At 46.8% G+C, this 15,860-nt stretch overlaps 1 protein-coding gene across 1 annotated transcript; it reads right to left on the minus strand.

Annotated features, from left to right (window-relative positions):
* Nucleotides 1-303: 303 nt before the first annotated feature.
* Nucleotides 304-13,925, minus strand: LOC145337506 (putative G-protein coupled receptor 139). Its single transcript, XM_080182296.1, has 5 exons — nucleotides 13,766-13,925; nucleotides 8,620-9,524; nucleotides 2,448-2,519; nucleotides 1,653-1,810; nucleotides 304-364 (listed from the first exon to the last, which is right to left on the minus strand). The coding sequence occupies exons 1-5, from the start codon at nucleotides 13,923-13,925 to the stop codon at nucleotides 304-306; spliced, it is 1,356 nt and encodes a 451-aa protein (XP_080038422.1).
* Nucleotides 13,926-15,860: the final 1,935 nt, after the last annotated feature.

Consider the following 15,860-nt stretch of genomic DNA (forward strand, 5'->3'; position numbering starts at 1 on the left):
ATGTAGGCCAGACCAGGTAAGGTCGGCAGCTCTCATTCATTAAAAGGACATTAGTGAACCAAACAGTTTTCTGGATTAATAGTCAAGTGACAATACCATTCGTTCATCATCTACACTGAGACAAGCCCAAGGGCTGAGGATCCTTCAACACTACCTCCTGGGTTCGTCACCAAGACTTGCTTGGAGTCACACTCTCCTGTCCCTGATCACTCACCAAATGTGATGTAGTTATTCTTTGGGATGTGAGCGCCTCCTGAAACACAGTGTCTCGCTAACTCTCCGCTCCCTAGTGTGCCACAGCGTTCAAAGCTCAGACTCCACCTCATCAAATCTGAATTGGTCTTCCTCGAGCAACCAACATTTCCTACAGATGTGTACACAAGCAAACACAAATGGGACCGCAAGCTCCCACATCATGCAAGTACAACACATTACCTGGACCTGCCTCTGTATTTTATCTACTTTTTATATGTTTGTAATCTTGTTGTAATTTTCTACTTTAAGCTATGTTCTCAATAAACTTCACAGAAAGTATCCCACCAGCAAAAATCTAAATCTGCTTGAATCTGTAAGGATGGGAAAAGGGCATTTCTTTCATTCATTTTTGGGAAACAGAGTTCTCAGGATAGCCAGCATTTATTGCCCATCCCGAGTTGATGTTGGAGAGCGGTTGGGAGTTAAACACATTGCTGTGACTGTGGAGCCACATGTAGGCCAGACCAGGCAAGGACGGCAGATTTCCTTCCCTAAATGATATGAGTGAACCAGATGAGTTTTTTCAACAATCAATAATTTTATTGTCATCAGCAGATTTTTAATTCCAGATATTTTTTATTGAGTATGAATTTCACCAGCTGCCATGTTGACATTTGAGCCCAGGTTCCCAATGCATTAAAAATATCGAGATCTTTCCTGATGCTATGACATCAGCAGGGAGCTGCTCAGAAAATTCCCTCAGTGTTCCTTCCGAGGACTGACTCACCAATCAGCTGCTTCCATTGGTCCCACAACATTTTCTGAACATTTAATGTCTGGCCGACACCTGCTCACACTGGACCTGATGGGAAGGCAGTAAGCGACACAAGACAGAGCAATACATCTCCAGCCACTTCCCTAAACTCCCACACTTACCCCAACACTCAGAGTTTCACTCTTTGTAGCTTGCACTCTGTGGGCAGATTTAACAGGCCCAGTTCGGAAGTTTATATTTGTGCTTGAACCTGTTTGAAGCCATTGAACCCCTTCCCATCTAGATCTGAGTAACCGCCGAGGGCTGACTACCTTGGAAACCTTTTCTGATGTTTCGATTCTCCATTCGGTTCCTCCTGCTCAGAACTCCCACTCACTTGACGAATGGACAGCCTGTTCCAAAAGCTTGTGGTGTTTGCTACAAATAAACTTGTTGGACTTTAAGCTGGCGTTGTGAGACTTATTTCTTCTTTGATTAACTCATCCAGTTACGGGACCCACTTTGAATTTGCATCTCCCATTAGCAGGAACGTTGACTCCATGAACGGCCTGGCACTTTCCACGTACAGCCGCGTCTGTGGCCGTCCTGGCTATTTGCAAGTGCAAAGAGTAGCGACTGGTTATAGTTCCCCTTGTTGATATCACCAATACTGACCCACCTCTGCAAATATCTGTATCCATACCTGGCCACCAGACATGGCAACTGAGAGGATTTTAAGTTTGTCACTCCTGGGTGGCCGTGGTAAGTTTCAGCCAGGATGGGATAGTGAACCTGGCTCAGGACGACACTCTTGAAATCCATGGCAGTGTGCCACCTTCCGCAGTTAGCTGCTCTCTGCCACTACAATATGTGTACAATTCAGTCTGGAACGGCCGTTTGGACACCCGCATCAGCACTCGCTGCTTCCAATTATTGGGGACTGGGGAATTTTGCATCCACAGCCGAATATAATTGGCAGCTATTCAGAGAATTTGAAAAAAAGGGTCACGGTTACCATCTCTTCCATCGGGGGTACAACTGTCTGTTAATCGTAGTCAACTCAAGGCATCTGCCTGAATGTTTCGGCCTCCTGGAGGGTGTTCCAACTGATACTAGTTGGCAGACACTCATAAAACCCACAGCTGGATTTGGGCCAATGTTATGGGCTGCACCATCACGCAGGTACTTCTGGAATTTCCTTGTCCAAACTATCACCGTAGATAAGGCGTCACAGTGGTTAGCACGGCTGCCTCACAACACCAGAGACCTGGGTTCAATTCCTGGCTTGGGTCATTGTCTTTGCGGAGTCTGCACATTCTCGCTGTGTCAGCATGGGTTTCCTCTGGTTGCTGCAGTTTCCTCCCACAGTCTGGGAGACTTGCTTGTTTAGGTGCATTGCCCATGCTTAGTTCTCCCTCAGTTTACCCAAAAAAGCATCAGAGTGTGATGACTAGACAATGTTTACAGTAATTTAATTGCAGTGTTAGTGTAAACCTACATTTGACACTTTATAAATGTTAAACTCCTTCTGAGTGTGAGCTGTTGAATATCGCTGGGAATCCTCAGCTAGCTGTTAATTTAAGTGCAGGTCAATAAGTTCACAATTGGAAACAAGAATCCTACTGCCAGCTTTGAATTGTCGTCCTCAACCTTTGGGATTGGGTATTTATCCAGCTGTGAGAAACAGTTTACAGCTTATTTAAAATTTCCCACTCAAAGTCTTGTTTATTCATTCTTGAGACTTGGGTGTTCTGGCCAGCCAGCATTTATTGCCCATCCCCAGTTGCCCTTGCTGAGAGGGCAATTAAGTGTCCTGATCATGTAAGGGCGACAGATTTCCTTCCCTGGGACATTGGTGAACCAGGTGTTTTTTTTCCCCAAAAATCGAAAATGATTTTCAGGTCACCAGCAGATTCTGAACTCCAGATATAATTATTTTAATCCCACCATCAGCTGTGATGAGATTGGAACCCGTGTGCCCAAAACATTAGCTGAGTTTCTGTATTTATAGTCTAGTGAGAAAACCATCAGTCCATCATACCCACATCCTGAGTATACAGACCCTGATTTCCAGTAACCTCGATACACCATTCGTCTGCAGACCTCCCGGATTGGATAGCATTAACTGGCTCAGTCAGGGAATTCATATTCCAATATGTCCAACTGATGGTTATCATAAAAGTCATTAAATAAATCTCTCTGTCGCTTTCTATCTTCCTGTGCATCTCTCTGTCTCTGTCTCTCTCTATATGTTGTTCTGTGCCTCTTATTGCCTCTCTGCTTCTCCCTCTTTCTCTCCCTCTATACCCTCTTCTTCTGTCTCTCTTGATCCCTTTTAATCTCACTCTCCTTGTCCCGCTCTGTCTCCATGTCCCTCTCCCTCTCTGTCTCTGTCCCACTTTTCTTATCTCTCTCTCTCTATGCCTTGCTCTGCCTTTTGCTCTTGTTGTGTCCATTGTATGTGTTCAGTCTCATTCTTTTCCATTAGTTCCCGTGCTCTCTCTCTGTCTGTTTCTCTCTTCCTCTGACTATTTATCTCTGCCCTCCTTTCTGTCTCCCGTTCCCTCTTAGTTGCTCTTTTAAAGGAAGAAAGAACAAAGAACAAAATCAGCCCGGGAAACAGGCCCTTCGGCCCAACGAGCCCGCGCCGCCATCTCAACACCACCAGTCCACCTCTCTACCCATGACCCCTATCTAATGTTTTATGGCCATCCAGATTGAGGGAAACTGATTTAGGGACAATTTATTCCTGCCAATCAGCCTAACAGCACATCTATGGGGTGTGGGAGGAAGCCAGAGCACCCCGAGCAAACCCACGCAAGCACGGGGAGAATGCGCAAACTCCCACAGACACTGGCCGAAATCCATGTGTCTGCACAGCAATCAGCGATAGTCACTGAGCTGTCGTCTTGCCCAGTATCTTGTCCAGTTTAGGCACACACTAACGACACGAAGCACGAGGCCAATCTCGAACAACCAAGAGCAGCCCCAGTACGACCCATCGCGTGTATGCCCCTCGTTGGACATGAGGTGGACCGACTTAAAATCTGTGAATGAAAGAGAAAAAAAACGTTATTATCATACTATACCCATTTACATTGCCAGGGACGCCCCAGTGCTAATGACCCTTATTTAAAAAGTTCTCCTATATCCACCCATCTCCAACTCAGTCATGTGCCTGTCTAAGTTACTCTTAGAGGACTCTAGCGTGTTTGCCTCCACCACCTTACTTGTCAGAGCATTCCAAACCCCCACTAACCTCTGTGTGAATAACCTCCCTCTAATATCTGTGTTGTACCGCTCCCCCCTCACCTTAAGTCCATGGCCCTTTGTCCTACGTGTCTCTATTATAGGAAATAGCTTACATCTGTTTACTCTATCTATACCCTTCATAATCTTATATACCTCTATTAGATCCCCCCTCAGTCAGCGTCTTTCAAGGGAAAAGAGCCCCAATTTCTTCAATCTTTCCTCATACCCCAGTCCTTCCATACCAGGCAACATCCTGGTAAACCTCCTCTGCACTCTCTCCAGACTCTCCACGTCCTTTCGGTAGTAAGACAACCAGAACTGTACGCAGTACTCCAAATGTGGCCGAAGCAATGTTCTGTACAACTGCAACATTAGACTCCAACTCTTATATTCCATAACCCTTCCTATAAAGGCTAACATACCATAGGCTTTCTTCACCACACTCTCCACTTGCACTGCCACCTTCAAAGACTTGTGCACTTGCACCCCCAGGCCTCGCTGTGACTCTATACTCCTTACGGGCTTACCCCTTATCATATAACTCCCCGCTACATTATTCTGGCCAAAATGCATCACCTCACATTTATCCGGATTAAACTCCATTTGCCACGTATCTGCCCAATCAACCAGCCTATCGATATCCCGCTGTATTGCCAGACACTGCTCCTCACTGCCCGCCAATCCAGCCATCTTGGTGTCATCAGCAAATCTGCTGATCACACCACCTACTCCCTCTTCCAAATCATTTATGTACACTACAAAGAGAAGAGGTCCCAGTACCGAGACCTGCGGCACACCACTAGTGACAGACCTCCAGCTAGAAAAAGACCCCTCCACAATTACTCTCTGACTCCTCTTTGCAAGCCAGTTCTCTACCCATCTAGATACCTGACCACATATCCCATGAGCTTTAATCTTCTGTATCAACCTACCATGTGGGACTTTGTCAAATGCCTTACTGAAATCCATATAGACAACATCAACGGCTCGTCCTTCGTCAACCGTTTTTGTCACCTCCTCAAAGAATTCTACCAGATTCATAAGGCAAGACTTCCCCTTGACAAAGCCATGCTGCGTATCCTTAATCAGATCGCAACGCTCCAAGTGCGCATACATCCTATCCCTAAGAATCCTCTCCATCAACTTACCTACCACTGGCGTTAAGCTCACCGGCCTATAGTTACCCGGGCTATCCCTCCTACCCTTTTTAAACAACGGTACCACGTTCGCTATCCTCCAGTCCTCTGGGACCTCACCAAAGAAGAGACAAAGATTTGCGTCAGAGGCCCAGCAATCTCATCCCTCGCCTCTCTAAGCAGCCTAGGATAAATGCAATCAGGCCCCAGAGATTTATCAGTTTTAATGCCCTCTAAAAGCCCTAACACTTCTTCCCTCGTAATCAATAGATCTTTCAATCGGTCTACCGCTCCCTCAATGACCGTACTAGACATCAAGCCCCTCTCCTTCGTGAATACTGACGCAAAGTATTCATTCAGGATCTCCCCCATTCCCTCTGCCTCTCAGCACAATTCCCCACATTTGTCCCTGAGAGGACCGATTTTACCCCTAACCACCCTTTTGTTCTTAAGAGTAAAACGCCTTTGGATTCTCCTTAACCCTACCTGCCAAAGCCATCTCATGCCCCCTCTTTGCTCTCCTAACTCCCCATTTGAGATCCCTCCTACTCTCTCTGTATTCCTCCAACGTTCTCTCCGTTCCCAGCTGCTTAGACCTGACATACGCCTCTCGTTTCTTCCTAACCAGGTCTTCTATATCTCTAGTAATCCATGGTTCCCTAATCCTACCTTTCCCATCCTTTCTCCTAACTGGCACATGCCTCTCCTGCACCTTTTGCAGTTTTCCCTTGAAAGACTCCCACATGCCTAACGTGGTCTTGCCTTCCTACAGCCTATCCCAGTCTGTATCCCTAAGCTCCTGCCTAATCCGGTTGTATCTAGCCTTCCCCCAATTTAGCACCCTCCCCTTAGGACAGCTCTCATCTTTTTCCATTCGTATCCTAAAGTAGATGGAGTTGTGGCCACTTTTAGCCACATGTTCACCTACCGCAACCTCAACCACCTGACCCGGCTCATTTCCCAGAACTAAATCCAGTATCGCCCCCTCTCTAGTCGGGCTATCTACATACTGTTGCAAGGATCCTTCCAATACACATCTTACAAATTCCTCCCCATCAGACCCCCCCCAGCTCTCGGCACCTTCCAATCCACCCCAGGGAGATTAAAATCTCCCACTACAACAACCCTATTCTTCCTACACTTATCCAAAATGTCCCTACATATACCCTCTTCCACTGCCCGTGGGATATCGGGTGGCCTATAGTACACTCCTAGCATAGTAATGGCCCCCTTCCTGTTCCTCAACTCCACCCACAAAGACTCAATTTCCAACCCCTCCATGTTATCCTCCCTCTGCACCGCTGTGATCCATTCCCTAAGAGTGCCACTCCCCCTCCTCTTTTCAACCCCCCCCATCACGCCTAAAACACTTATACCCTGCAATATTTATCTGCCAGTCATGCCCCTCCTTTAACCACGTCTCTGTCACTGCCACCACATCTAAATTCCTCACAAACATCAAGGCTCTAAGTTCATCCGACTTTCCCGTTACACTCCTCTCATTAAAACAGGTGCACCAAAGACCCTCAGTCACTCTCGGATCCTCCTTCCCCTGGGGGATTTCCCTATCAACTAGACTTACCCTGACATCCAACTCACTCCCAGAGCCTGACCTGTCTCCGTCCTCCCCACCCCCCCTCCATACTAGTTTAAACCCTGCCGAAACACTCCAGCCAACCTCCCAGCTAAAATATGCGTCCCCTTCCCATTTAAGTGTTCCCTAACCCTCTTATACAAGTGCCCTTCTTTTGCAAAGACTTCCCAATGGTCAATAAAACTAAAACCCTCTGTCCTGCACCAATCCCTCAGCCACACATTCAGCTGCAGGATCTCATTATTCTTATCCCTGCTATTGCTGGGCACTGGCAGGAGCCCAGAGATCGCCACCCTGGAGGCCCTACACTTCAGCCTGGCCCCCAACTCCCTGAACTGCGTATGTATTTCCCCCCTACTCTTCCTTCCTATGTCCCTCTCTCCTACATGTATAATTACATCCGCCTGGGTCCCTTTGCCCTTCAAGACTTCCTCTACCCTCTCCGACACATCCTGTACCCCAGCTCCAGGGAGGCAGACCGCCATCCTGGAGTCTCGCTTTTGACCACAGAACCACCTATCAATTCCTCTAACCCTCCTGTCCCCCACCACTATCTCACATCCAGCCCCCTTCCTTCCCTCTGAGGCATTTTCCCCTTCCCCTCGTGCCCTTTCCACCTCAGTTGGTGCCTTACCCCTGCTACCTTGAGAGACTACCCCTGGCGTAGCCTTTGGAACATTACTCCTCTTCTTTTTCCCCTTCCTAACTGTAACCCACCCATCCCCCCCTCCTTGACTCTGAGATCCCCTCTTGAATCTGGTTCCTATTCATTCATGCCTCATTCTCCCTCACTAAAAATAAATCCTCCAGCCTCAGCTCCAGTTGCCTAACCCGGGCCCTCAAACGCTGCAACTCCAGACATTTGGTGCAGATGTGGACTCGCCGGAGATGCTGCGTCTCCAGGAACTCCCACATCTTGCACCTTACACAGCTGACACGTCTCCCCATGGTCCCTGCCATTTATTTGACTACCCTCAGACCTGTGGACACACTTTGAAAAACTTGACCAGTAACTCACCTTGCCTAACCCTGTCTCGCCTAAGCCCTGTGAGCCAAAGCCCTTGCAGTACTCGCTCAGCACCCACCTCACTCTGATGCCCACTCCCAACGCTGCCCGCTATCTACTGTGGCCTTGTTTTTATACTCCCTCACTCCCTTCCCAACAGCCCTTGTGCCTCGGACCCTCTGTGGAAAGCACAAAGGGAAAAAAACCCACAACCCAGCAATGTAATTTAAAAATAAACACAGAACACTCGCAGTTTACACTCCCCAGGCACCAGCACACTGCTCCAGAGAACGAATTTCCTTCCATATTACATCTTCCCATGTATGGCCTGTCCCCTTTTCTCATTCCCTGTCCATCAGCCTTGCCATTTCCCCCTCTATCCCTACTTCTTTCACTCTGAGAGAATCTCTCTCTCTCTGTCCTTTATCTCTGTTTGTCTCTCTCCGTCTGTCTGTTTCTTTCCCTCTATCTGTTCAAAACTATTTCAAATGCTGTCTCTCTTCATGGCTTTGTGCCCTTTCCTCTCTCTATCTATCTTTGTCTCTCTATCACTCTCACTTTTGCTTTCACTGCCGCCCCTCTCTCTCTCTATCTGTTACTCTTTCTGTCTTTGTGAGGCTGTTTGCTGTTTGGAGTTTGAATGTCCAATAGGAAGAGTCAGGGATCTTGTAGTTGCATTTACTTCTGAGGCTGTAATGAGATGAATAATTGCAGTAAAGGGATATTTGAGCAGAATTATTAGCTGCTGTCTGAAGAGAGTCTGTGTCACAGCGTAAATGACAGTGTTTGTACAACAACTCAAGAGTTGCAGCATGAAACCCAATTCCAGAACAAAACTTTCTAACCATACCGACTTATAGCCCAAATACTCCATCCGGCTCCATATTGAATAAACCATTAACATTGACCATAACAGCATGAAATTGGCTGAGATAACAAACAGTAAAATGATGGATTTCCTTCGACTCTCCATCTCTGGGTCTCTGGGATTCTCACCACTGTTGTGACACCGGAGTCTCCTGCGGGCTCTGCTGCTCACTAAAATGTGTCTGACAGTGAAAGCATTCAGCAGCAGAATCAGGACGAATGGGACACACGGTGTTAAAATGAATTGGAGGAACTCAATTATTCCCCAGACCGGAGATTTCACAACATCCCATGAGACCTCACAAAACCAGGGATTGTTCACCAGCCGATATCTATTTAAAAACATAAAATACCAGAAAATGTTCTTTAAACAGCTCAGCACCGTCACTGTTCCCAGAACCACAGCCGCCGATTTCTCAGTGCAATATTTACTTTTCAGCTTGGGGCAGCAAATGGCCACAAATCGATCAAAGGTGAAAGTGACGGTGAACCAGACAGAACAGTCAGTGGCTGCGTAAAGCAGGACGGCGTGGATGTTACACACAGGAACCAACACCAGGAAATAAAACTGTTCCCAATAAACTATGGGAATGTGTCTCAATGTAAGGTCAAGGATAACGACCAGCAGATCCCCCACCGACATGGCCACCAGGTAACTAGTAACACATTTGGACAGACCACAATTTCTGTTTGTCAGTGTCACAATTGTGATTATGTTCACTGTTAGGAAGGAAGATTAAGATTAAAATTAGACATCATTCAGGGGAAGATGTGACCATTTAGACTGAGGATAGGTGAAAATAAAAACAATGTCCACACATACAAAATAACTTTTTTTAAAAATCCAGCTCATCTTTTGGAGTGTAAGGGGAAAGAGGAGCATCCAGAAGAAACCCACACAGACATGGGGAGAAGCTCCAAACTCCACACAATGAATGACCCAAACCAGGAATTGAACCCAGGTCCCGGATGCTGTGAGTCAGCAGTGCTAACCACAGTGTCACCATGCTGCACCATGGTGACAACACAATGGTATACATTTGGGAGGGAGTTTTCAGAGGAGTTCACAACACTGATCCTCACTCAGCTACATGTAAATAGCCCTTCTACCTTGTGGGGGATTTGGAGGGTAAGAAGGCTGAGGGAGTAAACCCTGACAGAAATCCCTGTAGATGGTAAAACAGTCAGACAGCTTACTGACAACCCCTGCAGCAGAACTGGTACCAAACAGTGCTGGTTCACCCTTGCCTCTGACTCATGCTAACAGTTGACGGAGGGAGATCCCGATGCCTTGACAGCACAGAATCTCTATTATATTTACGCTGGGCTGTACCCTGGAGAGGAGACCACAGCATTGTTGCCAAATTAGTACAACACAGGAAGAAATGGTAATTTCACACCCGGTTGGCACAGGACACAACTGCCAGGGTTTGCTTTCAAGTGTTTGAGAAAACTTCAGTGCTCAGTGAATAGTGACCGTCCATAATTCCCAGTGGGTTTGCTGCTGCCCCACTGTGGTCTACTGGACCAGTGAAGGTCAGTGAGTCCTCTCTTGGCAGGAAGGTTGACAATCTGCGCACCTGGTAAGAAAAACTCAACAAAGGCCATTACCAAAGAAAAACCAAGCAGCCTGCCATAATGACAATCATCCAGTGAGAATGATATCCAATAATATGAAAGACATCAAAAGGTTAGTCATGGCATGAATCAATTCCAGCCTCCCAGATTGCCTTGATCCACTACAGTTCATCTCCCTCCTCAACAGGTCCACACACACCATCTCCCTGGCCCAACAGTCAACCCTGTAACACAGACTCATGTTTATCGAATGCAGCTCAACGTTCAACACCATTATTCCCACTAAACTCACGTCCAAATCCATGGCCTGGAACTTGGCTTCAGCTTCTGCAGTTGGATCCTGAACTTCTAACCCACAAACAGCAATAAATAAGGAGGCAACAACACCTCTTCCACAATCATCCTCAACAGCGGTGCCCCGCAATACTGTGTCCTCAGCCCCTTACGGTATTCCTTACACGCCGATGACTGTGTGGCCAAGATCCACTCCAACGCAATTTACACGTTTTCTGATGACCCCAATGTAGTGGGTCGGATCCCAAACAATGATGAGACTGAGAACAGGGAAGAGTTGGAGAATCTGGTGAACTGTTGCGACCACAATCATCTTTTCCTCAATGTCAACAAAGCAAATCGACTTCAGGAGGTATCATGGAGTACATGCCCCTATCTACATCAATGGGTTGAAGTTGAAATGGTCTAGAGCTTCAGGTTTTAGGGTTCAGATCACCAGTAACTTTTTGTGCCCTTCCATGATGACACTATAGTTAAGAAAGCCAATGAACGCCTCTATTTTCTCAGAGGTCTAAGGACATTTGGCAGGTCAGCTACGACTCTCACCCACTTTTACAGATGCATCATAGATAATATTGTAGCTTGGTGTGGCTCATGCTCTGTCCCAGACTGCAACAAACTTCAAACTTGGTGAATGCAGACCAGTCTATCACTCAAATCAATCTCCCACTCATCAAGTCTGTCTAAACTTCTCGTTGCCTCGCAAAATCAGCCAGCATAATTAGGGAATAATGCACCATTGATATATACTCATCCCACTAGTTCCATTAGAGATTAAAAAAAGCATGCCAACCAACTCATAGAAAAACTACAGTGCAGAAGGGGGCCATTGATCCATCGACAATCCCAGCCAGATCCTATCCCCGAAGTCCCACATGTGTACCCTGCTAATCCCCCTAACATACGTATCACGGGACGATAATTGGTGATTTAGCATGGCCAATCAACCAAATGTTGGACTATGGGTGGAAGTCGGAGCATCCGGAGGAAACTGACACAGAGAATTCCACACAGACATTGATCCAAGCTAGGAATTGAACTCATGTCCTTGGAGACATGAAACAGGAGTGCTAACCATGGTGCCACCATGCTGATGACTCAACAACAGCTTCTTCTTGCTGCCAGCAGGCGTTTGAATGGACCTATATGGCATTAAGTTGATCTTTTCATCCACCCGAGCTATAACTGCATTACATTCTGCACTCTCTTATTCTCTATCCTCTGTCTGTAGAACACTCAACAAACAATCCTTTTCACTGTATACTAATATATATGACAACAATAAGACAAATCAATTCAAATCAAACCAAACCAAATCAGTCTTTCACATCTCAAGCTGGAACATCAGCACGATGTGTCCTGGCCTTACCAATGAACTTACGCAGATTGATGACGTGCACAGGATTGCTGTGATCGAGATAAATTTACAAGGGTCAATGTGACACTGGGGAGCTGCGAGAAACTGGACCTCCTCAATGTGAAGAATGCTTTCCAGAGAAACACAACACATTCTTGTAACAGGAGAAATCCCAACAGGCAATGTGTGAGAATGGAGCTGGTTTCAAAGTAAACAAAAAATCATCACTCGTGATGATGGAATCCCGGGATCCCTGATGCTGTGAGGCAGCTGTGCTAAACATTGTGCTCTACTGCCATCCTACAAGGTGTCCTGGAGACATCCAAGATCACGCCCAAGACGGCATCATCACTATGTCCATGACTGGAAATCATGATGATTGGAAATCAATCTGAGGGATAGAATTAATCTCCACTTTGAGAGGTAAGGATTGATGAATAATAGTCAGCATGGCTTTGTCAAGTAGAGATCATGTCTACAATTTGCTTGAATATATTTAGGAGGTGACTGCAGAAGTAGATGAGGGAAGTGCAGTCGATGTCGTCTGAATGGACTTCAGAGAAGAGTTCCCTCATGGGAGACTGAACCAGAAAGTAAAAGCCGATTGGATCGAGGGGAATTTGGTAAATTACATTCAAAATCGGCTGAGTGGCAGGAGGCAGAGGGTGATGGTTGAATGTTGCTTTTGTGACTGCAAGCCTGTGTCCAGTGGGATTACACATGGATCGATGCTGGATCCCTTGCTGTTTGTATTGTACATTGGTGGTCGAGACATGAATGCGTGAGGTATGAGCAGAACTTTCACAGGCCCCGACCACAATCCCACCCGGCCCGATCCCCATAAAAATCTTCATTTAGACAGATAGATTGGGGCGGCACAGTAGCACAGTGGTTAGCATTGCTGCTTCACAGCTCCAGGGTCCTGGGTTCGATTCCCGGCTCGGGTCACTGTCTGTATGCAGTTTGCACATTCTCTTAGTGTCTGCGTGGGTTTCCTCCCACAGTCCAAAGGTGTGCAGGTTAGGTTGATTGGCCATGGTAAATTGACCGTACAACCATAGGTTAGAGGATTAGTGGGTAAAATATGGAGGGATATGGGGGTAGGGCCTGGGTGGGATTGTGGTCGGTGCAGACTTGATGGGCTGAATGGCTTCTTTGTGTACTGTAGGGTTTCTATGATTTCTATGACTTGCAGCTGTGTTCCCAACCATGTACCAAACGTACGGGGTTGCAAATACACAATTCAGATACACAAGTGAGATCTTGCTGTAAACAATAAAAATGGATTCTGCAGCCTGCTGACTGGGTGGGTGATAAGCAGTGAACTGCTATATGTTATATGTCGAGGGTAAAATGGATTCTGTCTCAATCTTTTACTCATGAAGGAATAGTGTTTGATGTCACATATCTATGAAAAGTCCCAGCACACAGAAGACATCCCAGCCCATGGGCCCTGAGACAATTGTCAGTGGCTGAAAGAAATAATAACTGGACACAGAGATTCAACAGAAACAAGAGCAGCAAACCGAGTACAGTAAATGACAGGGAAATCAACACAGTTAAACAGCCTTTCTAGCAAGAGAAACTGGACACAGGGGAGGGGACTTTACAGCCTCACTCTCCCCAAAGCTGCAAAATCCCTCCCGTGTTTAACAGACCCTCCCATGCTCCGCCCCTCGCCTGCTCCGAATCCCTGGCAGTCAGGCCGGTAAAAGTCCAGCCAGGGACTTACCCGGAACACCAACAATAGCCAGGAGGGGATAGTAAAAGCATTGAATCACGTGCAGTAGATATCGAATCCGACCAAATAATGTTATCCGTAAGCCATCTTCAGTAAGCCAAGAAATCCAGTATGATAAACTCCTGTCCTTGGTTGGAACATCAAAATCCATTGTTCCCAGATTCTGATCCATTGTTGTAACATTCCAATTGATTGTTCCCAGATTCTGATCCATTGCTGTAACATTCCAATTGATTGTTCCCAGATTCAGATGCATCGCTGGGAGATTCCAATCCACTGCTCCCAGATTCTGATCTCTCCTCTCCCTCCCTCTCTCTTCACAGCCGCTGATCTCTGTTAGTTTGGAGTTGTCGCTCCCGCTGTCTCAATGAGACAACACATTGAACAGAATCCCTTATTAATAGAAGAGGGAAAACCCTCCAGGCAGACTAATCGGATCCATGGAGACTCACATCAATTACAGTCACGAAACAAACAGCTTCACTTCACCCCATTCAATCCAAAACTTTTTATACCCAATGTAGAATATTTACAACCTAGATGGGGTGTTGATGGTCAGGGAAATTTGGAAATAATGGAGGGTCAAACCATAACTCTTTCAATATTCATTCGATATAACAGAGTCCCTCTGCTCGGCTTCATTTCGAGAGAGATAGAATACAACAGCAGGGGTGTACTGCTGAGGTTTTGTAAATCTTTGTTCAGACCACATTCCGAATATTGTCAGCAGTTTTGGTTCGGGTGGGGTTTTAGTTAAGTTGGGTAGCACGGTAGGTGCAAGGTTGGAGGGCCGAAGGGCCTGTTCCTACGCTGTAATTTTCTTTCTTGGTCCTTTTCGGCCCCATATCTAAGGAAGGATGTGCTGGCCTTGGAGAGGGTCCAGAGGAGGTTCACAAGAATGGCCTGGTGAATAAAAGATTGACGCATGAGGAGTGTCTGAGGACTTTGGGTCTGTACTTGATGGAGTTTGAAAGGACGAGGAGGGGGATATCAATGAAACTTACAGAATAACGAAAGGCCTGGATAGAGTGGATGTGGGGAAGATGTTTCCAATAGTAGGAGAGACTCGGGCCCGAGGGCACAACCTCAGAGGAAACATCAATCGTCCACTCATTCGTTGGAGCGAGCAGAGTGAAGGTTGCACAGAGTAAAGGTAAGCGATTACCTTTGTAAAGATTTTTGCGGGCTTTTTAACTGTAATTCTGTTTTAAAAGTTAGACAGGAAGTGGGCCTCGGGGCTTTGTGGGAAGGGATTTTTTTACCGCACAAAGTATAAAAGGAGGATTGCCGTAGACAGCGGGCAGCGTCGGGAGTGGGCAGCAGAGTGAGCTGTAAGGGCTTTGGATCACAGGACTTGGGAGAAAAGGGCAAGGTAAGTCTAAATTCTTAACTGTTTTTAGAAATCACTGGGAGACTGTGACGAAGGGACATGTGATGTACTGTTTCTGTATGATGTGGGAGCTGGTGGACCCCAAGGTCTTTCCCAGTGACCATGTCTGCAGTAAGTGCTGGTTGCTTGAAGAGCTCCAGCTCAAAGTAGACGAGCTGAACTCTGAGCTTCAGACAGTGAGGCTCATCAGGGAGAGGGAGAGTAACCTGGATAATGGGGTAGAAGAGAGATCCACACCCCCTAGACTGGCTAACTCTGAGGTCAGGAACAAGAGGGTGCTGCTGAGGGGAGGAAGGGTGAGAGGAAGGAGGGGGGAGTGGGGAGGAAGGAGGGGGGAGTGGGTAGGAAGGAGGGGGGAGTGGGGAGGAAGGGTGAGAGGAAGGAGGGGGGAGTGGGGAGGAAGGGGGGTTGTGGGGAGGAAAGGGGGGGTGTACCCAAAGGCCTCGGCCTCTCAATCTGCACAACAGGTTTGAGGACCTTGCTCCCAGTGTGGACAAGAATGAGGGCTGTAAGGTTGACGAGCAAACTGCCCAAGGTACAGTGGTGCAGAAACAGGACAAAGAGGAAGAAGTAAAGAGGAATGCCTGGAAATCCACGGAATCCACCCAAGTCCCATAATTGCGATTCCAATTTCAGATTTAATCTGTTAAGAATTCAGAAACGTGCACCACAACAACTGAATCTATCCCCTCCAGC

This window comes from Carcharhinus amblyrhynchos, unplaced genomic scaffold, assembly GCF_965287045.1.
Source record: "Carcharhinus amblyrhynchos unplaced genomic scaffold, sCarAmb.v2.hapA scaffold_51, whole genome shotgun sequence".
NCBI lineage: Eukaryota > Metazoa > Chordata > Chondrichthyes > Carcharhiniformes > Carcharhinidae > Carcharhinus > Carcharhinus amblyrhynchos.